Source organism: Natrix helvetica (assembly GCF_964273705.1).
Source record: "Natrix helvetica genome assembly, chromosome: 5".
NCBI lineage: Eukaryota > Metazoa > Chordata > Lepidosauria > Squamata > Natricidae > Natrix > Natrix helvetica.
In genome coordinates, this window is record NC_138551.1 from 122915000 (window position 1) to 122941496 (window position 26497).

Sequence of the window (26497 nt, forward strand, 5' to 3'; positions counted from 1 at the left end):
CCATCGGAATCATTTTTTTAAAAACGTTTTTTAAAAGATGTCAAATTCATTGGCAGTTGGTGAACAACAAATTCCTCTGAATGACTTTCACAGAGTTCTCTTTAGCAAGATTTATTGAGGTGAAAAGGAAGGCTGTTATAAGAATTAAAATCCTTCAACAATTTCCCATTTGGAAACATCTAGATATGTTCTTTGATTGCTGCATACTATCTAAGTGGAAATAATTCAGGCATTCGTTCAAATAAATGGACATTATACCATTCTTAAATATCATGGTGTTTTTTCTCATGTTTTTACATTTGTTCTAGCTGTGAGATGCTCCTTTGTATTCAGCTCTGGCCTCAGAAGGATAATGTAGCACTTGGGGATGAAGATGCAGCCCAGCAGACCAGCACTGGAGGCCAGGATGGAGAAGACCTGAACAGCCACCATGTATTTCCCTTTGGTGCTCAGGTAGGTGGGCACAAAAGTCACCCAGACACTGCAGAAGACCAGCATGCTGAAGGTGATCAGCTTGGCTTCATTGAAGGCCCCAGGCAGATTCCTGGCCAGAAAAGCCACCGTGAAGCAGATGGCAGCCAGGAAGCCCATGTAGCTGAGGGTGACGTAAAACATGACAACAGCCCCTTCGTTGCATTGCAGGATGATCTCTCCAGGCTGGGAGTGGAGGTCAGAGTCAGGGAAGGGGGGAGAAACTCCCAGCCAGATGGAGCAGATGATAATTTGGACAGCAGAAGAAGAAAGGATGATGGAGTTGGCCAAGCTCTTCCCCAACCATCTCTTCACTCGGTTTCCTGGTTTTGTGGCCAGGAAAGCCAGCACCACCGTGATGGTTTTGGCCAAGAGAGAAGAAACAGCAACTGAGAAGATGATGCTGAAGACCGTTTGTCGGAGGAAGCAAGTGGCTTTCCTTGGTTGACCAATGAAGAGAGAAGGAGACAAGAAGCAAAGCAGGAGGGAGACCAGGAGGATGTAGGAGAGATCCCGGTTGTTGGCTTTGACAATGGCAGTTTCTCGGTATTTAGTGAAGATTATTAAAACAAGGCCTGCAATTAGGAACAAGACCAGGGTAAAAGAGACCAGGATGATGCCCAGATGTTCTTCATAAGACAGGAAGGTTATAACTTTGGGGATACATTGGATTCTGTCCTCATTTGGATATTTGTCATCCGGACACTTGGTGCATTTTCCTGCATCTGAGAAAAAAAACAATATTCCTTTACTATTCTCTCCTTTTACCTTTCAGGAAATACCTTATTTGGACACCAAGTGATACCAGGAGATATTGTCTAGGACACATTTATTAGTACCTCTAGTGAGAGATGGTAAGAAGTATAAGATTTTTTTAAAATCAATTTTTGTTTAATCGTCTATGAAAGTGAGAGAAGAATTGGGACCCAAATAATTTCCTGTGTGATGTTCAGAACCAAACTTTATTATTTGATGTATGTAATGAATCAGTTCCACTTCCTTTCCTCCAGTCTCACCCACCTTCCTGAGTGGAGAAGGTCCCCTCTGGACAAGGAATGCAGTCATAGCAGCAAACTGGCTCTCCTTCTCGAGCCCTCTTGACAAATCCAGGATGACAACTTTCCACACATTTGGACTGAGGCAGGGACTGAGCAGAAAAACAAGGAATGCCAAAGAAAAGATGTTAGGACTCTCCGTCCATGGAAAATGGAGGTAGAAATGGATGGAGACAAGTAGCCTCTGGTCTTCACTGAGGTAAATATGAAACCTCTGACTACTTCTAACCAGATGCAGGAGGTAGAACAACTGGCAGATTCTTCATTTAGTTCCTTCCTTTTCCTTTTGGAATTTAACATTGCAATAAGGTACTTTTCTACTTAATAGTCTAGAGGGATGGAATTGAAAAAAAAAATTAAGTATGATGATATATTCATATTAAAACTGAGAATAAAGTTTACTATAATAATTTTAGGAAAGTTTTATTGCATTAGATTTTTAAAAGATAGAATAAAACTGTGATTAAGAAAGAAACCTCTGACCAGTACGATCTTGAAAGGTTTCCATAAAACATTGAAAAGCCCCTCCACTTAGGTCCCGTCTGTTGAAGAACTTCCATTAGATGACACCAACTGGCATGGAAGGCCAATCACCCTGGAGACTCTAGGCTTTGCCCACTTGAAATGGGACCTCAGGCTTTGGAAAACAGAGAAAAGACACCAAAATTTATCCCACCTTATTGAGCAACTTTAGCCCTGCAAGAGCATCTTGTCTGATAGAAAATCTCTGTCTTTCAAAATACGCCAGAGTCTCTCCCTTGACACCCTCTTTGGGGAGAACCAAGTAGCATGAAATGCCCAGATCTGATCTTATCTGTCCATTTTGGTCCAAGTACAGTTTCATCTCAGAAATATTCCAAAATTCATTCTTCTCCAGAAAGGGATGAAACTAGAATGGGAACATCCAGAATTCGAAAAACAGAAAAGTTTGTTTCTTATCCCACATTGAATCTTTCTTCTACAATTGTCTGATCTCCAAATATGGTTAAATAGGATACAAATACTGCCATAATCTTCATAAGTGAATGAAAAGTTTGAGAAAAATTTATCAAACTATAGAGAAAATATAATAGACACAGTTGGTCAATTATAGGGAACATTTTAGAGCAGATAACAAATAAAATGAACAGAGAAAAAAGATTATTCATAAACTCTTTGAAAACAACAGATTGATTCTCAGAAATCATGGGTTGATCAAGAAGAAATCTGTCGGCTAATCTTCTCCCTTGTAATCCTGATGGAAAACACCTCCAGATCAGAGGTGGGTTCCTACCTGTTTGGACCAGTTTGGCTGAAACGGTAGTAACCTGGTGGCCTGGGTTGCTGGAACCAGCAGTAACCCAGGCTGGCCACACCCCTGAACCAGTTCTTTCAGCCATATTGTTTTTGGCTTCTGGGCATGCGCAGAGCAACCGGCAGTAGCGGCAGCCAGAACCCACCCCTGGCTCGATCCCACTTAGGAGCCTTAGTTTACTCGTTTAAACTGCAGCTGGGATCTCCCACATGTTGCACACCCAAAAACGGCATGGAGGCATGGGCGAAAGCTGGGAGGGGGGTGCAACACACGGGGTGGGACCTGGCCAGCCATGATGTTGCAGTAACTGCCTGGGCGAGCCACTCCCCACCTCCCCAGACCAGGCCCTCAGCTCGTGCCAGACCGAGGCCGCAGCCGCCACCTGCTCCTTTGTCCACCCAGCCGGCGGGAGCTACAGCAGTGCCGGTCATGGCTGAGAGCTTTCTTTGCCAGCTGGCAGCCGAAAAGTTCTCCTTCTTAAAAGCCTCCAGTGATGGAGCTTTTGGATCCAAACGCCCTTTAACCAACCAACCAACTAACCAACCAACCAACCGGGGCTTAGTTTGGAAACAGAAGAAGAAAGAACCGGTGAGTGTCTGTGCCCAGGAGTGGGGGATGTTGGGGGGGGGAGGCTGGGGGGGGGAGCTGGAGGGTAGGAGGCCTCTGAGCAAGTGCTGGACAAGAAGGCGGTGGATGACCTCACTTTCCAGTCGCCGGTGAGTGGCTGCATCCAGCCGGGGGATCAGAGGGGGCAGCTGAGCGAACGCTGGGCAAGCAGGCAGGAGGGAGACTTCGGAGGCTCATTGTCAACCCAGCTTTGCGCCCAGTTGGCTCCGGTTGCATAACCATCGGTTGGCTTAACGGTCGGGCATGGGGAGTTGGGGGATGCTTCTTGGCAGGAGCGGTTTCCCTCAGTTGTTCACCGGGTGGCAAAGCAGACCGACTCAAAAAGAATGAAGTGGATCTTCGGTGGAGCCGGTCGAGGGTACAACTCTTGGCTTATTGAGTCTTATTGAGTCTTATTGAGTTGATGGGCCTTGCCTTGGGGTGAGGGGTGGGCCCAAATTGCACCCCACTGCAGGCGTCTCTCAGCTGTTGTGTGCAGGGAAAAACCTTGCAGAGTAAAGAAAACCTTCTCATGAGTGTGAGGTAATTAACAATTTCTCGAACTCTTGGGAAGTTTTTCTTTACTGTGCAAGGTTTTTCCCTGCACACAATGGCTGAGAGATGCTCACAATGAGGTGCAATTTGGGGGTGGTGGGTGGGGCAGGGGATGGGTTGGGCCAGGCCACGCGATGCACATCTTACTGGAGACTGGCAGCTCTGGATCTTGTGGCTTTTGGGGGGTTTTCTTTAAAAAAATGCCTCTGCAGAGGAGCTGAAAACCTCCAAGGTTGCTTTGGGAGAGGGAAGACGGACAGCATTACCCCCCCTCCCCCTGGGTGCCTGCAGCCTTGGAGCAACTCTGGGCCCTTCCACACTAAAGAAAATCCTCTGGTGAGTGAGAAGTTGTTCATTGCCTTAGGTGTGCAAAGGCCGGGAGTTGCTGCAGGCTCCGAGGCTGCAGGCGCCCAGGGAGAGGGGAATGCTGCCCACCTGCCTGTCCCCTCCAGAAGCAACCTGGAGTTTTTTTGGAGGGCGGGGATCCTCAGAGCACCCTTGGAAAGGACTTTGGCGATCGGCCTGCCCCTAAAAGCAAACAATGAGGCGAGTCACCTCATTGTTGGAAGAGGGAGGGAGGGAGGGAGGGAGGAAGGGAGAAATAGTGTGTATATGTAATGGCTGGTTTCATCCAAATGAGTTTTTGTTTCAGGTGGATCTCCTAGCTTTGAAAGGAGGAAAGGAAGGGATACAAAGAGAAAGAAAGAAAGAGGGTGAAAGGGAGAGAAAGAAAAAGAAGGGAGAAACAAGAAAGAAAAGAAAAAAGAAAGAAAAGGGAGAGAGAGAGAGAGAGAGAGAGAGAGAGAGAGAGAGAGAGAGAGAGAGAAAGAAAGAAAGAAAGAAAGAAAGAAAGAAAGAAAGAAAGAAAGAAAGAAAGAAAGAAAGAAAGAGAGAGAGGGGGGAGGGAAACGAAAGTGAATAAGATATAGATGGGTGGATGGATGTATATATACATACATCAAGGGAGGGAGGGAGGGAGGGAGGGAGGGAAAAAAGAAGAGAGGAAGGAAGGTTCCAGAAGACTCTTTGAAACAGCACAGCAATCTAGGATTGGAAGGGACCTTGGAAGACATCTAGTCCAACCCTCTGCTCCAGCAAGAGACCTGATATCCTCTGGATTATTTTGGTCCCTCTAACAGAGAGGAAAATTGACAGAAAAGGGAAGAAGTTTACTAGGACAAGGCTGCCATGCAGAGGAAGGCAGAGATAGTCTTTGACGTATGACAATTGAGCCCAACATTTTGGTTGCTAAGCAAGAGCGTTGTTAAGTGAGTTTTGCCACAGTTTACTCAATCCATGACATCGCCTGGCTCTAACAGTCATGTGCAGGCTAGGGAAGAACATCTGAAGGCCTGTGTAATGTTCTAATGTGCAGAAGTTAAAGTTAAATGTGTGCCAGAAAGTGGACTCTAAGTGTGTTTAAACACAGTAAATGAGGTTGAATGTGTACAGTTTTAGAAGAGCTGTGTGTGTGTGTGTACATACACATACAGTATATATAGTAGATAATGTATCCTTTTGTGTGCCTATACACACACTAAACTATGTAATATGTATGTACAAATATGGCATTTATACATAGGATTAAATTGTGTATTTTGGATGTTCAGTAGTAGTAAATAAATAGACAGGGAAATTGTATCTTGTTGAGGCAAGGAGAGGCCAGGCAAGGTACCCCTTGACGTGAGTGATGTCATGTTGGCCATGCCCACCCAATCATATGACCACTAAGCCACACCTACCCAATCACATGACCACCAAGCCATGCCCACTGTCACATGCCCACCAAGTCACATGACCACCAAGCCACGCCCACAGAACCAGTAGAAAAACTTTTTGAATGCCACCACTGGATACAGCCCTCTTCTAATAACTGACTCCTGTTACACACGAGTGTAAGATCCGCTCACTCTTATTCCAGAGTGCCAGACGTGGAAAAATGAATTCAATTACAAGAGAGGAGATTTTAGCTGAATGAGAGAGAAAATATGATAAAAGGATGAGTTGTTTTAGAGCTGAGCCAGTAAAGCAGAGAAGTTAAGTCTCCTCTTCATGGATCGTCTGAGAGCAAATCAGTCAGAGAAGCTTGAACTGGGATTCCTGCAGAGAGGAGGGGGTTGGGCTAGATGGTCTCAGGGTCTCCTCCTAATTTATAAAGGTTGTCATGCCACAACATGTACCGTACTTTTCGGAGTATAAGATGCACTAGAGTATAAGACGCACCAAGGTTTTGAAGAGGCAATTTTTTTAAAAAAAGTAGGTAGGTAGGTAGAGGGAGAGAAAGAGAGGGAAATACAGTAGGTAGGTAGGGAGAGTGAGAGAGTAGTTAGGTAGGGAGGTAGGGCGGTAGATAAAGGGATAGAGAGAGAGAAATAGAGAGAGAGAGAGAGAGAGAAATACAGTAGGTAGGTAGGGATAGAGAGAGAGAGGATAGGTAGAGGGATAGAAAGAGAAATAAAAAGAGATAGAGAGAGAAATACAGTAGGTAGGGAGAGTGAGAGAGTAGTTAGGTAGGGAGGTAGGGCGGTAGATAAAGGGATAGAGAGAGAGAGAAATAGAGAGAGAGAGAGAGAGAGAGAGAGAAGTACAGTAGGTAGGGAGGGAGAGAGAGAGAGAGGGTAGGTAGGTAGAGGGATAGAGAGAGAGAAATAAAGAGAGAGAGAAATACAGTAGGTAGGTAGGGAGAGAGAGAGAGTAGGTAGGTAGGTAGGTAGATGTTTCCAGGTGTATTTATCCATGTGTTGGAGATGGAAATCGATGACAATCTGCAGCACCTAAGACTTTGTTTCCGCTGGCAAAGCACTTGATCAATGTAATTCTCATCAACCAGTTAAAGAGCTTTCCAAGAGGGGAAAAAAAAGTTTTTACACTCTGCAAACCTCCCCAAAACGGCCTGTTTTTGTGAAAACGCCCCCCCCTTTTTTAAAGTCATGAATAGCCTTGGGGGGGGGGGCTTGCAGAGTGCTCCGGGGCCCCCCAAAAATGAGCAAAAAATGGCCCGTTCTTCTAAAAAACAAGCCCGTTTTTTGTCAAAAGAATTGCATGCATAGCCTTATACAGTGCTGCTGGGGGTTGGGGGGAGAAACAATGGCCCATTTTGCTCATTACTGCCCTCCCCAGCCCCCAGGAGCTCTCTGAAAGCCTCCATAAGGGTATGGACGGCCATTTTGGTGAAGGGAGAGGGGCTTTGGGAGGCAAAAAATGCTGTATTCGATGTATAAGACGCCCCCAGATTTTCAGCCTCTTTTTTGAGGGAAAAAGGTGCTTCTTATATTCCAAAAAATACGGTAACTGTTGTGCTGTTGTTGCTCTAGCCCAGCGATGGCGAACCTTTTTTGGCTCGCGTGCCACAAGTGGGGGGAGCGCGGGGGGGTCAGGTGCGGGCGTGCCGCACCCATAATGCAACGCGCCTCCAGTGCGCATGCGCGCACAACGCGCCCATTTTTGCATGATTTTTTCGCCTTCCCCAGGCTCCAGAGGCTTTATAGGAGCCTGGGGAGGGCGAAAAGAGCCTCCCCCGCCCCCCCCCGGAGGCTTCAGGGAACGTCCGGAGGCTTCCCTGAAGCCTTCGGAACACTTAAAACCACCCTCCGAGCAACCCGGAAGTGACTTCCGGGTTGCTCGGATGGTCGTTTTAAGCGTCCTTGCACCCGGCCTTCACATCGCTGCCGTCGCTGCTGCCACCGCCGCTAGGACGGGCTCGGCCGAAGGGAAGTCCGTCAGGCTTCGGCCGCGCCGCCCTCGCCTCCTCCTCCTCCTCTAGCCGCGCCATCGCAAGGATTAAGGTGAAAGGGGGAGAGACGGGGAAAGCGAAGGGGGCTTTGTTGTCCTCCTTCTCCTTCTCCTCCTTTCCCCCTCCGGCTCGAACGCGGCGCCGGGGCCTGGCAGGCAGTGAACGAGTCGGAGCCTGCCGACTGGAGGAAGAGGGTGAGAGGCGGGTTTTGTGAACGGCGGCAGCAGCGGCGACAATAGTCGCAACTCGGCTGCCTGCCGCCTTTCCCCTCATTTGTCTCCTAGCCGGGGCGGGGGGGACGGGGAAAGTGAAGGGGGCTTTGTTGTCCTCCTTCTCCTTCTCCTCCTTTCCCCCTCCGGCTCGAACGCGGCGCCGGGGTCCGGCAGGCAGCAAACGAGTCGGAGCCTGCCGACTGGAGGAAGAGAGTGAGAGGCGGGTCCTGTGAACGGCGGCAGCAGCGGCGGCAATAGTCGTAACTCGGCTGCCTGCCGCCTTTCCCCTCATTTGTCTCCTAGCCGGGGCGGCCCGCCGCCGAGTTACGACTATTGCCGCCGCTGCTGCCGCCGTTCACAGGACCCGCCTCTCACTCTCTTCCTCCAGTCGGCAGGCTCCGACTCGTTTGCTGCCTGCCGGACCCCGGCGCCGCGTTCGAGCCGGAGGGGGAAAGGAGGAGAAGGAGAAGGAGGACAACAAAGCCCCCTTCGCTTTCCCTGTCCCCCCCCCACTTTCGCCTTAATCCTTGCGATGTAGTAAGGGAACCCTCCGGACGTTCCCTGAAGCCTCTGGGGGGGGGGCAGGGGAGGCTCTTTTCGCCCTCCCCAGGCTCCTATAAAGCCTCTGCAGCCTGGGGAAGGCGAAAAAATCATGCAAAGCCCCCTTCGCTTTCCCCGCCCCCCCCTTTCGCCTTAATCCTTGCAATGGCGTGGCTAGAGGAGGAGGAGGAGGTGAGGGCGGCGCGGCCGAAGCCTGACGGACTTCACTTCGGCCGAGCCCGTCCTAGTGGCAGCGGCGGCGGCAGCGATGTGAAGGCCAGGTGCAAGGACGCCGAGCCTGAGGCGCCGCGCGGCGGAGGCGATCCGGGCCCGGGCGATGGAGACGCACGTCTCGTGCCTGTTCAGGGAACGTCCGGAGGCTTCACTGAAGCCTTCAGAGCGCTTAAAACGACCATCCGAGCAACCCGGAAGTCACTTCCGGGTTGCTCGGAGGGTGGTTTTAAGTGTTCCGAAGGCTTCAGTGAAGCCTCCGGACGTTCCCTGAAGCCTCCGGGGGGGGGCGGGGGGGGCTCTTTTCGCCCTCCCCAGGCTCCTATAAAGCCTCTGGAGCCTGGGGAAGGCGAAAAATAGCTTTTAAAAAGGTGAACTGACAAATGGCTCCACGTGCCACTTGTGGCACGCGTGCCTTAGGTTCGCCATCACGGCTCTAGCCCCACCTAGTGGCCGGGGACAGGTAAGCCTCACTATAAGGTCTGAAGCCAGACTCCATTTTCTGTCAGCCTTTGGAGAAGACGGAAGCAGACGTTGTGACCGAGACCCCTGGTCATCCGGAGACCCCTCCCTCCCTCACACGAAGCATCCCTGGAGAGGTTCCAGCTGCTTCTTTGCTGGCTGTTAGTTAATGCTGCCTATCTCGTCTTTCTATTTGATTTCCACTCTTTGCATCTCCTCAGTTTCACTTGCCCTCTTCTCCCAATAAAGCATCCAGATCCACGCCAGGCTCCCTTTCATTGGAGGAGAATAGGGGGGCTTAGCTGCCTGTCCAGCTGCACACAGACCCACCTGCAATGGGGACGGAAGGAAGGTGGGATTCCACCAGGCTCATCACAAACCCACAAATACAGGAATTTATTTTAAAAAGAATACAGCATTTTCCAATTAGCAGTGCTAAATATAAAAATGCCATGGTATCTACTCTTTGGAACCATTAATTTCCTGAAAAATTAAATTGGCCAGATCTGTTGAGATGCTTCCCCTCCTTCTCCTCTGGATTCCTCCTCCAAAGGATCTAAGATTAATGGATCCATATCGGGACCCCCATACCTGCCATGGCTGCAGCCTTGGAGACCCCAAGATCTTTTCTCCCTCCTTCCTTCCCCTCCTCGATCTGGAGGAATAGGCAGCATTCATGGCCTGGGCCAGAGTCTTTATGAGACTGTAATATTGATAGTCACTTTGGGTGCTTTTTCTGTCCCTTTTCTCCTGGGTCTCCAGTGGGGCTTTCTGGGTGCATCTTCTGCGGCCTTTGACAGAAAAGACATTCTTTGAAAGAGAACAATGAAAATAAAGATCTTGAAACTTTTCTTCCACAAATAAAAAGGGTTTAAAGGCAGAATCCATTGGCCTTTCTTTTCCCAGATAACTAAAGTTCCAAATACTATGGATGTATTTGAGAAGTCTGCGCTTGTTTATTTCATACATGGAGAAATTTGTGAGGATCCAGACTTTCCCCTCAATGGGTCCTGGGAGACGCATAAATGTTAAATGGAAAGGAAGAATTTTGTCCCAAATGGAATCAAATTCCATGAAGTGAACAAAGACGTTGACTTGTCTCCACTTAGAGAGGGAATCCCTGAGGTATGCAGTATATCCAGTTGGTGAGAACAGTTGTGATATAACCACACAAATTCCATTCCTGACAAGCACAGGAGCAAAAGTCCTCATGAAATTCTCTCCACTCTCTGTGTCTGAAGCGAAGAGGCCAATCAGGGTCCATCTGAAGTGGAGGAGCAGTGGGACAATTGCTGGGTACTGGATCCCTTCTTTGGGGAGCATCTGGTGGAAAAAGGGGATTCGACTTTTATCACTCAGAGCCTCTGAAGCTGTTCCATAATTGATCTGGAAAAGGAATTGAAAGGATTAGAGCCGTGATGGGGAACCTGTGGCATGCAGAGCGTCCTCTCCCAGCACGCCAGCCACCCCAGCCCAGCTCCACTAACATCCACATGCAGGCGCCCCTCCTGCCGACTAGCTGGTTTTCGGGCCTTTGTGGAGGAGGAGGTATGAGTATGCAGTGGGGGGGGGGGTGCTCACATTGCGCAGGAAACTCCGGTGGGCTGGAAGTGAGTGGTTCCTGGCTCAGTTGGAGGTTTCCTTCAGCCTTCAAACAGTTGCAGGGTTTGGGGGGTTTTTTTTGCTTCCAGGTTGGTGCAGGAGGCTTTCCAGGGCCAAAATGGGGCATGGAAAGCGCAGGGTTTTTCCCCCCGTTATTCCCGAATTGTGAGCTCTTAGGAAAGTATCCCCTCCTTGTGGGTTGCCAAGGGCCAGGGCGAGGGATGCATGAGTATGCAGTGTGTGTGTGTGTGTGTGTGTGTGTGTGTGTGTGTGCTCACATTGTGCAGGAAACTCCGCTGGGCTGGAAGTGAATGGTCTGGGCCTCCAGTGCTTTCTCGCTCAGTTGGAGGCTTCCTTCAGCCTTCAAACAGTTGCAGGGGTTTTATTTTTTATTTTTTGCTTCCAGGTTGGTGCAGGAGGCTTTCCAGGGCCAAAATGGGGTGCAGAAAGCACAGGTGTTTTTTCCCCCCATGTTGGCCCTGGAAAGCCTCCTGCACCAACCTGGAAGCAAAAAACCCCAAACAAGCCCTGCAAATTTGTGAAGGCTGAAGGAAGCCTCCAACTGGCCCAGGAAGCACTGGAGAGCCAGGCCATTCACACTCAATTCCAGCCCACCAGAGTTTTCTGCCCCAGGGCAGAAATGAAAACCTTTCCTGTGGAGCCCACTGCCACTTGGGCGGAGGAGGATGACGACACGAAGAAGAAGAGAAGGAGGAGAATGGCGAGGCTTTGCAGGAGCTGGCAGGGAGCAGGTCAGGTGGGGCTGGCTGGCTGGCTGGGGAGGGGGCAATCATGGTGCTTAGGTGGCAGCAGCCTGCATGCCCCAACTGTGCTGGGGAGGAAATAAGAGGCGCTGCTTGAATGAGGATGAAAGTACACACACACACCCTGCCTCCCTGCTCAGGTGTCGGCCACCCCAGTTTGGGTGCCCTGGCTGAAGCACGCTCGCTCTCTCTCTCTCTCTCTCTCTCTCTCTCTCTCTCTCTCTCTCTCTCTCTCTCTCTCTCTCTCTCTCTCTCTCTCTCTCTCTCTCTCTCGCACACACACACACACACACACACACACACACACACACACTTAGATTACTCTCTTACCCTCCCTGTCTCTGTCTGGCCCCATTTGCAGGCTCAGCTGTCGCCCACACCATTGGCAGCAGTTTGGGTGCCTTGGCTGAAGTATGCTTTCTCTGCCAAACACACTTTGATTGCCTGTCTCTGTCTGGCCCCATTTGCTGCTCCTTGAGACAAAGAAGCCTCATTAAGTAGCTAAGTGGAAAGTAGTTGGGGGGAGGGGAGGAGCAGGAGACCTGCAGGTAACCACTTTCCCCACCCACCCCCGAGAATGAAAGTTTCTGGATCCCTGACTCTGCAAAAGAAGATGGGTGCCTGAATCTGCACAATATTATAGCACCCAGGAGCCTCCATTCTCGGCACAAAAAGCATTTCCCAGCCAACTCTCCTCTCCCTTCTTCAAAGGCAAAGAAGCCGAGAAGCAAGAGAGGAGACAGAGGTTTGGAAAGTAAGCGAGTCCTTGTTGCAGGAAGAGAGGGAGAAGCAGGAGGTATCTTAGTGGGTTGGGGAGGCCTTGAGGGTCTCTTGTATCACTAGGACCCCCATGGCCTTCCCCACCCTGAGATACAGTACAATAGCAGAGTTGGAAGGAACCTTGGAAGTCTTCTAGTCCAACCCCCTGCCCAGGCAGAAAACCCTATACCGTTTCAGACAAATGGCTATCCAACATCTTCTTAAAGACTTACAGTGTTGGGGCATTCACAACTTCTGGAGGCAAGCTGTTCCACTGATTAATTGTTCTAACTGTCAGGAAGTTTCTCCTCAGTTCTAAGTTGCTTCTCTCCTTGATTAGTTTCCACCTATTGCTTCTTGTTCTACCCTCAGGTGCCTTGGAGAATAGTTTGACTCCCTCTTCTTTGTGGCAACCCCTGAGATATTGGAACACTGCTATCATGTCTCCCCTAGTCCTTCTTTCTATTAAATTAGACATAACCCGTTCCTGCAACCGTTCTTCCTATGTTTTAGTCTCCAGTCCCCTAATCATCTTTGTTGCTCTTCTCTGCACTCTTTCTAGAGTCTCCACATCTTTTCTACATCGTGGCTACCAAAACTGAATGCAGTATTCCAAGTGTGGCCTTACCAAGGCATTATAAAGTCTTGGTTCTATCCCTCTGTTGATGCAGCCTAGAACTGTGTTGGCTTTTTTGGCAGCTGCTGCACACTGCTGGCTCATATTTAAATGGTTGTCCACTAGGACTCCAAGATCCCTTTCACAGTTACTACTGTTGAGCAAGGTACCACCTATACTGTACCTGTGCATTTCATTTTTGTTGCCTAAATGTAGAACCTTACACTTTTCACCATTGAATTTCATTTTATTAGTGCGCAATGTTCAAGTTTCTCAAGATCCTTCTGTGTCTTTATCTCCTGGAGTGTTGGCTATTCCTGCCAGCTTGGTGTCATCTGCAAATTTGATGAGTTCTCCATTTATTCTCTCATCCAAATCATTGATGAAGATGTTGAAGAGTACTGGGCCCAAAACAGAGCCTTGAGGTACTCCACTGCATACCTCCCTCCATGTACATGCAGTTCCATTGAGGACTACACGTTGAGTACGGTTGGTCAGCCAGTTACGAATCCATCTGGTGGTGGTCATGGGCACATTGGTATCATTGAATTCTGAGCTCTTAGGAAAGTATCCTCTCCTTGTGGGTTGCAAACAGCTGTCTCCAGTGGGGAAAAAAGGACAAAGCAATTGGGGAAATAGTTTCCTTTGCTATATTTCCAGTCTGAATTAGACCATGGCAGGGGCCCAACAGAAGAGATCTTTCAAGGATCATTATGTATTCATAGAAAAGCAACTAACTTAGCTCTGTTCTTAAATGCTAAAGCTGTTGCACATAAAAAACAGAGGAGCTCTGATCAACTACCAGAGCCATCATTTTGACAGTTTTGCTGTCCTGTAGTCTGTGCCCATGAAATGCAAGCATGGAATAAACTGAGCCTGGTTTGTTCTCAGTCTTTTCAGTGGCCACAAAGTACTAGCAAAAGTGGCATTTGATCACAAGGCAAGGAATGTTTCCCCTTTTGCATTGGAGCATCCAAGAAGGGACAGGAAAGACAAAGAAAAAGACAGAAATAGGAGAAGAGAGCAAGGAAGCAAAAAGAAGGAAAGAGGGGAAGAAAGAATGAAGAGGGAAGGAAAAAGAAGGGAAGGAAGGAGATTATAATGAGAGAGGGTGAGGATGTGAGGTAAATCCTGCCTTAGCGCTTGATTACCAACAGCCCTGTTGCCTTTTACCATCTCCTTGTCCTCTCCTCCTGACCTCTCCTGGTGGTCTCCCATCCTATCATTGAGGATGCTTTGGTTACAAAGCTAGGTCTCATAAGGAGAGGGAGTGGGCCTCCCTCTGACCCACATACTTTGACCTCCTGCACATACCATGGGCAACCAAGGAGAGTGAGCACAGCAGCAGTGGGAGCTGGCCGTGCCCACCATGGCCTCCGAAGTCAACCACAATGGGGCCCTCATTGAAATTGAGTTTGACACCCCTGGACTAACAGATGACCTGAGTGCTGCATGTGTTGCTCTCAAACTTACAACGTATGAGTCAAGGTTAGAAAAATTATCAGCTTGCATTCAACAGCAAAAGTCACATTAATCAAAAGCATGCCAAAGGGAAATGTTTACCTTTCAATAAAAAGGTGTTTGTATCATTGAAAGCGCTGTTATTGTAGGGTTTTTTTCAGAGAAAAGACGTTAATCATGTCAAATTATATCAAATTATGTTTCTATAGCAATGATGTTCTGTGCAAGCTATAAGATGTTTGGAAAAGTTTTTGGCACATGCCTTTTTTTCTCTCTCAGCCTGCTCTGTTAAGGTGGGAGACAAAAAGGTCATCCAGTCTTTTGCTTTCTGCAGAAATAAAAGCTGATAATCCATAGCTTCGTCTTCAGAGTTTCACTGGACTTATCAGATTCTGAGCTGCATTCAAAAACCTTGCACAATGAAGAATGCGGTGATATATTTGGGGTCAAATTAAGTTCAAAATATTATATTTTAATAAATCCAATCTTGTTTTCATGAAGGCATTAGAATAATTTGTTAATTAGACATTGTTTAAAATATTAAAGACAGAATATTAGCAAGATTGTATTTTAAAAGTGGAAAATAATAAATAAATTAAAAATATATAAACAATGTAAGTCATGTTACGGTATCTCACCCCTACAATTTATTTCAATTAGATTAACATGTGCAAATGCCAACTGAAGTATTCTATTCCAATAAAGGGCCTACTATAATTTTTGAGGATTGCTGCATATTTTAATGCTTCTAAGGCCCAGATTCTTTATGGAGGAATCTTTTTAGCTTCTCCAGTTGTACAAGAAACAGGGAGACCTCAGTTCCTCATACAATTTGTCTGTAGTAGAATCCAAGATTGGTCTTTAATTGAAGTTTTGTCTGTTCTAACAGCCACAATTTTCAGAGTCTGTTAGTTTCCATAGATTAAATTTTATGCCAATACCCATATTTTCTGATTTTAGACAAAGTAGAAATTGTGTAAATTCCCAAATCAGCTCTGAGGGGCAGCAGCTGGTGTCCTTTTGTCCACCCCAAGATCCTCCTCGGAGGCTGTGATTGGGTTGGTTCTGCTGGTGGTTTCTCCTTGAAGCCCCAAACATCAGATTGATGTAAAAACATGGGGGAAACCTTGGCCTCATATACTTCAATAATTGGGGCTGAGGAAGCTGGAGAGCTTTGTGGTTTTCATTTAAGCACCACTTTCACTCATGTCTTTGATCTAACTGAGCTACTTTGATGATGAGGGAGACAAGATTCAGTCTCAGAGAAAACAGCCCCAGGGAAGGAAAGGTCTTACTTGCTCTATTGGCTGACCATCTATGGCTAGGATGTCATTTCCCAAAGACCATAACTTTTGAACTTGATTTACCGGTATTAATTATCAGATAATTATTATCAGAAAAGAACCCAAGTCTTCCTCACAGAGGATATAATCCAATGTGTAAGTATAATAATATCACAGTGTAAATCAGCATGTTCCAATAGGTATTTAGCATGCTAAACATATGTACCCATAACAGAACTTATAACAAAATAAAAGGGTTGGAAAGGATCTTTGAGGTCTTCTAGTCCAACCCCCTGCTCAAGAAGGAGACCCTATACCAAGAGTCCTCAAACTACGTCCCACGGGCCAGATACAGGCCACTGAAGCCATTAATCCAGCCCACGTGGGACCATGAGGCTGCCCTGCCCAAATCACCCCACCCACCGGCTGAGTGTACGCCTTACCTTCGCAAGCCCCATGGACTGAAGCTGCAAAGTAAGACCAAAGCTTTTGGCCGGCAGAGTACTTCTGGGGGCTGGGGAGGCCAAAAATGGGATGCACGGAGACCCCAGGGGGGGAAATGGCGCCCTCTGCCTCAGCTTCTTAGCTTGGGCTAAGTGGAACGCAAAGCCATGTTGACTGGCACGCGTGGCCTTGCCCGTTGGTCTTCCGGGTTTCTTGTGTGCATGTGAGCACGACGATCAGCTGGCCTTTACATGCGCGGCAGTGCCAGGAACTGGAAGAGGAGCTGCCTGGTGCACATGTATGGACCAACATGCACACTGTACAACTCCTCTTCCAGATTGTATCCCTGACAAGAGCACTTGGTGCCAAAAGGGTTCGCCATCAATGCCCTATTCCAAGGGTGGTTTTATCAAGGCATAAAATGGTACCAATACGTCTCGTGATTTGGATTCTCTCCTTCTGTTGATGCAGCCTAGGATTGCAGTGGCTTTTTTGGCTGCTGCCACACATTGTTGGCTCACATTTGAGAGATTGTCTACTAAGATTCCAAGATCCCTCTCACAGTTCCTGCTATTGAACCAGGTTTCACCTAATCTGTACCTGTACATTTGGTTTTTCTAGCCTCAGTGTAAGACTCAGGGGTTGCCACAAAGAAGAGGGAGTCAAACTATTTTCCAAGGCACCTGAGAGTAGAACAAGAAGCAATGGGTGGAAACTAATCAAGGAAAGAAGCAACTTAGAACTGAGGAGAAACTTCCTGACAGTTAGAACAATTGATCAGTGGAACAGCTTGCCTCCAGAAGTTGTGGAAATCTTTAAGAAGATGTTGGATAGCCATTTGTCTGAAACGGTATAGGGTTTCCTGCCTACGCAGGGGGTTGGACTAGAAGACCTCCAAGGTGCCTTCCAACTCTGCTATTGTATTACTTTACTTTTCACTATATTGAATTTCCTTTTGTTAGATAGGCCCAGGGTTCAAGTCCATCTAGATCCATCTGGATCTTGAGCCTATCTTCTGGGCTATTGGCTATTCTGGTCAGTTTAGTGTCATCTGTAAATTTGATGAGTTCCCCATCTATCCCTCATCCAAACCATTGATGAAGATGTTGAAGAGTACTGGGCCTAAAATGGAACCTTGGGGTCTCCCACTGCTTGTTTCCCTCATGTAGATGTAGTTCCACTGAGGACCACAGGCTGAGTCCATCTGGGGGTGATGCTGTCTATCCCATATATTTTTAGCTTACCAAGAAGTAGATGGTGGTTTACTTTGTCAAAGCCTTTCTAAAATCCAAGTACTGGAAACTATGTGCACTGCATTTCACTGGTCCACTAATTTAGTAATTTTTGGCAAATAAAGAAATAACATTTATTTATGATGTGTTTTTGGATCCTTCATTAGTTGAAGTAAATTGTCAATATGAAGAGAGAATAACAAGGGTTCAAATATGCATCCTTCCCTTCCTCCTTTGTAAGTATCAATCCTTCTTCTCATTGCTCCATTGAGCCCCAAACTCCCTCTCAAACAAGGACCTGGAGAAATAGCCTGGATCAGGGCCAACAGGCTGAGCTCCATTTTGAGAACAATCAATTTCCTATATAATATTTCTCTGTTAATTATGACAAATGCACTAACATCTAGAAAGCCAGCAAAACCGTGTTTACTTCGCTGATATAGATTAGATATTTCAAGACAAATTTGTTACCAATATTAGATTATTGACATGCAATATTTCTTATAAAATCTATATAGCTATTCACTACCTAAAACCTTCTGTTTCTTCTGCAAGGAATGCATTTTTCTCAAGTTTAACTAAGAGGATCCAGGCATACATTTCAGCCACAAGATCTGCTAGTCTATTTGGCCTATAATTACTAGAGTCCTTTTTATTCCACTTTTAGGATAGATAAAGGCTACTATTGTCAACTTCAATCCGACTGGATATTATTTATATGTGGAAATGAAGATGCCAGTAGAGGCCCCAACAACCAGGTATATTTTGTGATCAGTAAAATAGTTGGTAGAATGTCTTCTCCAGGGAATGTATTGCTAGCATTTCAGGTCTTTTATGATTAATCTCAACATTTATTATTATTTATTATTTATTACTTGAACTTATTAGTCGCCCCCTCTCCCCACAGGGACTCGGGGCGACGTACAAAAGTATTATATAGCGTACAGAGGAGGTAAGAATAAATAAATAAGTTACAATACCTAAAAAAGTTAAAACCCCAGTGAAATTAACCCTTAAAAACTAAAATTACCAATTAAAAATGCCCTGGGCTGGAGAGGTTGTAGTATTATGCCAGGTCAGCTAGTCGAAACAGGTAGGTTTTCAGCTTCATACGGAAGGAGCGAAGGTCGGTTGTTGTCCTGATGTCTGGGGGGAGGTCATTCCAAAGGGTGGGGCCCACTACAGAGAAGGCCCTACTCCTGGGCGTCGCCCTCTGGCACTCTCTGGAGGACGGCACCCAGAGTAGTCCCTCTCTGTGTGAGCGGACGGGTCGCAGGGATGTATGGGGCAGGACGCGATCCCGCAGGTAACTAGGCCCTGTGCCATGGAGCGCTTTGAAGGTGGTAACCAGCACCTTGAAGCGCACCCGGTAGGCCACAGGAAGCCAGTGCAGCTCGCGCAGGATGGGTGTTATATGGGAGAACCTCGATCTCCCCATAATTACCCGCGCGGCTGCATTCTGGACCAACTGCAGTCTCCGGGTGCACCTCAAGGGGAGCCCCATGTAGAGAGCGTTACAGTAGTCCAGGCGAGACGTCACCAGCGCGTGAGTGACTGTGTGCAAGGCCTCCCGGTCCAAAAGGGGCCGCAATTGGCGCACCAGGCGAACCTGGTGGAACGCCCCCCTCGCCACGGCTGCCACGTGATCTTCCATAGACAGCCGGGCATCAAGGAGGACGCCCAAATTGCGCGCCCCTTCCACCGGGGCTAATTGATCGTCCCCGATGGCCAGCGATGGCATATGCTGGTTGAACCGGGAAGCCGGAAGCCACAGCCACTCTGTCTTGGAGGGGTTGAGCCTGAGCCTGTTGTCATCCATCCAGACCCGTACGGCTTCCAGACACCGGGACATCACTTCAACAGCCTCGTTGGGGTGGTTTGGGGTGGAAATGTACAGCTGAGTGTCATCAGCGTACAGATGGTATCCCACCCCAAAACCACGGATGATCTCGCCCAGCGGCTTCATATATATGTTGAACAGGAGAGGCGAGAGGATCGACCCCTGTGGGACCCCACAGATAAGGGGCCTCACGGTCAACCTCTCCTCTCCTGCCAACACACATTGCGTCCGGCCAGAGAGGTAGGAGCGGAACCATCGTAATACGGTGCCCCCGACCCCCAACCCCTCCAGACGGCGCAATAGGATACCATGGTCGATGGTATTGAAGGCCGCCGAGAGGTCTAATAGGACAAGGATGGAGGAACAACCCCCATCCTTTGCCCTCCAGAGATCATCCACCAACACGACCAAGGCTGTCTCCGTGCTGTGACCGGGTCGGAAGCCGGACTGTCGCGGGTCTAGATAATCAGCTTCCTCCAGGTGGCGCGGAAACTGCTGAGCCACCACACTCTCAACAACCTTCGCTAAGAAAGGAAGGTTGGAGACAGGACTGTAATTTGCTCGCTCCGTTGGGTCCAGAGAAGGCTTCTTGAGCAGGGGCCTCACCACCGCCTCTTTCAAGGCGGTTGGTAAAAGGCCCTCACCCAGCGAAGCGTTCACCAGCCCCAGTAGCCAGCCTCGTGAGCCCTCCCAGGAGGCCAGTACCAACCAGGAGGGACACGGGTCCAATAAACATGTGGTGGCTCGCAGTCGCCCGCGCAACCTGTCCAAATCTTCGGTGACAACAGGGTCAAACTCCTCCCAGCATGGTCTCTCAAGACTAGCCTCGGACGTCCCCACTGGAGCACTGAGGTGGGTCCATCCCCTTCGGATCCGATCGATTTTATCCTGCAGGAACTCTCCAAATTCCTCTGCCCGGCCCAGCAATGGGGGGTCCTGCTGCCCCTGTGACAAAAGGGAGCGGGTCACCCGAAACAGGGCGGCAGGGCGGTTCTCTGCGGACGCTATAAGGGTGGCACAATACTGACGTTTGGCCACTCTTATTGCCACAAGGTAAGTCCTTACATAGGCTCTTACCTGTGCTCGGTCGGATTCGGAGCGGGAGGACCTCCACTTGCTCTCTAGGCGTCTCCTAAGGCATTTCATCGCCCTTAGCTCCCCGTTAAACCAGGGGGCCCGGGTCGATCGTGGCCGTCGGAGAGGCCGCAAAGGCGCCACCCGGTCCAAGGCACCGGCGGCCGCATTATTCCACGTGGCTACCAGGTCCTCTGCCCGGGGGCGGGGCAGGTCTGCAGGAGGTGGCCCAAGCTCCGCCTGGAACCTATCTGGTTCCATCAGACGCCTGGGGCGGAACCATCTGGGATAGTCTGGTTCCGCCTCCCCGCGGTGGGGAGCAGCGCCAGGGAAGTCCAGCTGGAGAAGTGAGTGATCTGACCATGACAGGGGCGTGATGACTAAATTCCCTCTTCCCAGATCACTCGTCCACTGGTCGGAGACAAACACAAGATCCAGTATGTGGCCTCCCTCGTGCGTGGGGTCCTGAACTACTTGAGTCAGATCCATGGCTGTCATGGAAGCCATGAATTCCCGGGCTGCCCCGGATGCCTGTCCCGTCGATGGCAGGTTGAAATCCCCCATCACTAATAGCTTGGGGGTTTCAACCGCCATCTCCGCGATCCGCTCGAGGAGCCCGGGCAGGGCCGTTGATGTATGGCGGGGAGCCAGGTATACTATCAACAGGCCCAGCTGACTCCCTGGGCCCCATTTCACGCCCAGAGACTCACAACCAGATATCTGTGACACAGTGAATTCTCTCGGTGCCAAATCTTCCCGGATGATTATCGCTACCCCACCACCCCTACCTTGGGCCCGTGGCTGGTGGAATACACGGTAACCTGGAGGGCACATTTCCCTGAGGGGCAACCCCCCCTCCGGGCCCAGCCAGGTTTCCGTTATTCCTGCGAGGTCCGGCTCCCCCTCTGTGATCAAGTCACTGATGAGGGGGGCCTTATTAATCACGGACCTCGCATTACATAACATCAGCCTAAGGCCCAGGCTCTGCCGATCCTGTCCACCTAGACTGCGGGGGTTGGTACAAGCGACCGGGCGTATCCAGCGGCCCCGGTCTCCCAACCGACTGTATGTTCTTCTAGTGTCCTCGCGCCCGCCCCTCCCTACGACCGTCGCAATTGGAATTCCCCTTGTAGGAATGGTGTTTCCTCCCACCCCCACCACTCCGCTCCCCTCCGTCCTGATCCCACCTGTTGACCTGGCTATGTCCATACCCCAAGGCCAAGTAACCCTCCTCCCCTCCCTGGAACCCCTTAAAACCTTTAAAAAACATTTTACTAAAAAACCCCTAATCCCCCGCTTCCTCCACCTCTCTGGGTTAATAAACCCCTCATCGAGGTGGGCCCTCATCAGGGCAAAGGGGCATGCCTGCGAGAGGGGGGACCCTCGCAGTCGAAGAATGTCAGACCTTGAATAGATAAAAATGTTAATCAATCCATGACTATGAACGTAATGGGGTAAAATATTGTCATTTTTGCTAATATGGAGAAAAGCAGCTCTTGAATTCCATGGAAAAGACATGATTGCATCTATTGCTCACCCACCACCACCCACCCCTCACTTTACCAGATGGAGAAAAACACACACAAACCTGTGGGACTTTGTAGGTGCCTCCTAATGTTGATATCTGGATGGAGATCTCCCTGATAGCTCCATCAAAAAGAGCCAGAAGGTTCTCCTTCCTCCCACAGCCGTAGTTGGGGACATTGGCTTCTCCAGTGGAGAGAATGTCCAGCAAGGCATCAGAAGTGCGTAAAGTGCTCAAATAGTTGTCATGGATGTTGTAGCCCAGTGTGAGATTGTGCAGGAGCTGGGAATTCTTGTTAGCCATTTGAATGGCGAAAATAAATACTAAGGCATCTAGAAAACCATAATCATCCCTATTGTAAAAAAAAATATGTTATTATAATGGACAGCAACAAATACTTTTTAATATATATATAAGCCTCCAAAAGCCTACTGATCCTTAAGCCAACGTTGATCCAAAAGCAATGATCAGTTATACAAATATGGGAACTGGCTGAGGTATGGCAACTACAACTGATTCCACCCGTACTTTAAATAAAATTCATTATTCAAGTGATAAATTAAGGATTGAACTGAGAGAGGAAAATAATCTGCAGCACTTTCAGCTTTTTTTTCCAGGCCTATTTTTCGATTTGAGTTTCTTTCACAAAATCAGACAAAAGAGAGAAGCCATGGAAATCAAAATCATTCAGGAAATTAGACATAATCTCCAATATAGGAATAGATGAAAAATAAAAACAGAAAAGAAGGAGAGTGTTAGAATGGAGGGAGTGCAACTCTCTCACCCTGAATGACTTACGGATCACGAAAAACAAACTGAAGAGAAGGAGCCACGTTGAAAAGCAAGTTTGTATGCAGTGTTTCCTCTCCAGTGCTGACTAGACCGATGAGATGGTCTCCTGGGCTGTAAAAGCTCTGTGGTCGTTTTCCATCCTGGTGCTCCAAACTCTGCGGGCATTTCATTCTCAGCTTCCCAGAGACTGGATGGGACACCAGCAGCATCAGAAGCAGAAGCAGGAGGTCCATCATTCATGGGGTGAATCAATGAATCCCTTTTCTGTTTCTAAAGAAGAATTAGAAGAATTCAAAGGACTCTTACAAGGTGGAATATGATCCAGTGTCTTTCCTGATTGAAACACAGAGAAACACTCAGCTTCATCTGGAAAGGACAGAGACAGACATTCAAGAGCACAGACCCTGCCTGCCCCAAAACTCCATATTTCTCTGCCCAAAGTCTCCCCTGGAGGATTCGGCCAAAGAGCAGAGCTGAAACTTTTATCATAATTCTCCCTCTCAGGAGGGATCCCTGGACAATTCAAAAAGTTCTTGGACTCAAAAATTGTTGGGAAATTCTGTAGAGGGAAATGAAAGGGAAATAATCCCCATGTGATTCATAATAACAGGGGCAGATATCGAATTAAAGCCATCATCTAGAATTGAGAGTTTTGGGGTCTCCATGCTTGAAACTGAGCCTAGAGGGAATATACAGCACCTGTGGCTGAAGAAACAAATAAATCTAAGATTTGTTGGCATAGTGATAAAAGACAAAACTCCAGGGACCAATTAATGCCAGAGCATATCACAGAACTGAAATAGTTGGCAGCTGAGTTGGAACCAAAATGTACTTTATTTTGAAAGCTAATGCTCAAGGGCACCACACAAAAGGGCTGATGCTATAGTATGGCCTGTCTCCAAGAACAAAATCAACTTTATTGAAAAACTAGTTACCAGAATTTTGCAGTTAAAAAAAATGAGAGGGAGGGGGGAGGGGAGAGAGAGAGGTTAGAAAAAACGAAATCAGGGCTGCCTCTAACACCGTGGAATGAACGCAGGAAGGAAGGAAGGAGAGGAGGAGACTGGGGGGGGGGGAGAAAAGTTTAAAGAAATGAGTAAAAAGATGTCAAAATCAAGGCATGAAGTAAGCATGCCTTAGGAGATAAATTCCCCTTTTCTGATGTTATGATATTACTTTTATAGTTTCAACTTGGGTTGTTGAGAAGAGTTGGTTCCTACTGTGGTAATAATTGTTTTAAAATTAATAAATGAAAGTCAACAGTTAGGGTGTTTGGAAAATAACATCAAAGCCATAGAAGGCTATTTGATGGTGAGTCAATAGAGTGAATCAACATCTTTCCTTATTTAGGGTAGTTTTCTCCAGAACTGAAAGTTCACTCACTCTTGTTCAATGAAGCGCCTTTAGAGCAGGGGACTCAGTGAATTTGCTGCTTAAATTTTAAAAACCATCCAGCTTCCTTAGCCCAATATATTAAAGTCTGTATTGCCAAGCTCCTATATCAAACTATAGTTAAAATAGTTCATGCTTAGTACAATTCCAGTCCCAGAATCTGAAGAGTATCTTAGAGATGGATAAAAGAACTTTAGCTTCTGCCCTCAGAACTAATTTTGGAAGTTGTTCATTTTTCTCTCTCACTAAAATTAGGGAATATTATTATTAATCTAAAATGAAATTAGTGGAAAATGAGAGAACCCCAAAATCTGGTCTGTCAGAACCAACAAAATTTCAATTACAGCCCACTTTCCTTGAACATCTGACAAATCCTATTAGGAGCTGTGGTTTCCCTGTCTCTTGCGTCCTCAGAGAAGAAGTTCAAGAGAAATGCTGCACAAAAAATCTGGGATATCCGAGCAGAGAAAGATACACCCAACCTCAGTAAGGTTGGCACATTGAAGTGGATGAGCTGCTACAAACAGACCTCCCAAATTTCCAAGTATTGAGACACAGAAATACCTTAATATCTCAGGGCCGTATTTATTTGAGCAAGATTTGAAAAGCTAGTCATAATGGTTAATTAAAGAAATATAATCAACTGCTTATAATGAAAAGGATTTTATTTGTGGAGCCCCAGTTAAGAAGATGTCATGCATCTTAATAATACATCTGTTATTGGAATGTCTACTGTCTAAGAAAGAGAAAGATCTTGGACTGCATTGTTAGACAAATGACCCATTGCTTAAATCAAAACAATTGATTTCCTTGGTGGTCAGAATTCCAAAATTACATGTAATGCAGCCCCTTATTGGAGCAAAACTCTTCCATTGAGAACTGGATATGTGGATATGACTGTGGCAAATTTTAAGGGTAATGCATAAATATGTTTTCCAGTGTTTATTCATATTCTTTCTAACTTATTTTTTTATTACTTTCCATTTTTATATATGAACTTATTATGCTCCGTGTTCTACATTATTCATCTTGACATGGCTTAATGGCTAATTGACAATAAATTCTTCTAATAGGTTCCTGAGAACCAGGTTGGATTTATTAAAATCTAACGTTTTGGATTTGATCTAACCCCCAATATAACACGGCATTCTTCATTGCTTTTTTAGATCAGTGATAGAATTGCTTCAGAGACCCTGAGAGATAAAAATCAGTTCCCCTTTTTCCACCAGATCTCCCCCAAAGTAGGATTCCAGTACCCAGCCATTGTCCAGCTGCTCCTCCATTTAGATGGACCCTGATTGGCCTCTTTGCTTCAGACACCGAGAAGGGAGAGAATTTCATGAGGACTTTAATTCCAATGCTTGTCAGGAGTGGAATTTGTGTTGTTGTATCACAACGATTCCCCACAGATGGAAATACAGTTCCCCTCTCTAAGTGGAGACAAGTCAATGTCTTTGTTCACTCCCTGGAATATGTTCCTCTTTCAAACAGAGTTCTTCCTTTCCATTCAGCACTTGCACACTTGCCAGGACCCACTGAAGGGAAAGTTTGGATCTTGTCAATCTTGGGTGAAGCGACAATGAGAAGGCACAGGCTTTTCAAATATGTCCACAGTATTTGGAACTTTGCTTTTCAGGAAAAAAGTCCTAAGGATGATCCCTTTGAACACAGTTTCTTTGCGGGACCTCAATATCAAGATGAGTATTTTCACTGTTCTGTTTGAAAGTCCATCTTCTCAGTCAAAGACAGGGGAAGATGCCCCCAGAAAGCCCCACTGGAGACCCAGTGGAAATGGAACAGGATCCAGGTCCTAAATAACCCCAATGTGTACAGTATCACCAAGACTCTGGCCCAGGCCTTGAATGCTGCCTATTCCTCCATTCTGAGGAGGAGAAACAAAGGGGTTGAAGAGAGTTTGGGGCCTCCAAGGCTGCAGCCATGGCAGGTAAGGGGTCCCGACAAGGATCTATCAGATTTCCTTACTTTTTAGGAAGCATCCAAAGCAGTGACGTGCTGTGAGGTTTATGGCTGGTGAGGCACTGATGTCATCACAATCAGATTTACAAACATTAAAATCCTACAAATTGTCTTATCCAATATTTGATTGGCAGCACTTAAAGGGTTATGTTTAAGGTCTCATATCAGCATTCTTTACACATATTGTAGCACACAAAAAAGCACATTTGCCATCAGAGCAGATGTTGGGGAGGGGGGCAAGGAGGAAAAGGGTCCACTCCTTCTCCCTCAGACCCCCAGGAAGGAAGGAAGGGAAGGAATGGGGAGGGAAAGGAAAGGAAATGGGAAAGAAGAAAAAGGAAGGGAAAGGAAAAAAGAAAGAAAAGGAAATAGAAAAGAAGGAAAGGAGAAAGGAAAGGAAATGGCAAAGAAGAAAGGAAAGGATGAAGGGAGGGAAAGGGAAGGGAAGGGAAAAGAAAAAAGAAGGGAAATGAAATAAGGAAAGGGAAGGAAAAGAAAAAGGAGAAAGGAAAGGAAAAGAGAAAGGAAAGGAGAAAGGAAAAGAAAAGGGAAAGAAAAAGAGAAAGGAAAGGAAATA

At 47.3% G+C, this 26497-nt stretch overlaps 1 protein-coding gene across 1 annotated transcript; it reads right to left on the reverse strand.

The window, feature by feature from the left end:
* Positions 1-285: 285 nt before the first annotated feature.
* Positions 286-22784, reverse strand: LOC309392764 (vomeronasal type-2 receptor 26-like; the record flags this gene model as incomplete). The annotated part of the gene is made up of 6 exons (XM_081954201.1): positions 286-1196; positions 1492-1618; positions 2203-2415; positions 9751-10545; positions 21823-22111; positions 22558-22784. The coding sequence occupies 6 exons, from the start codon at positions 22782-22784 to the stop codon at positions 286-288; spliced, it is 2562 nt and encodes an 853-aa protein (XP_081810327.1).
* Positions 22785-26497: the final 3713 nt, after the last annotated feature.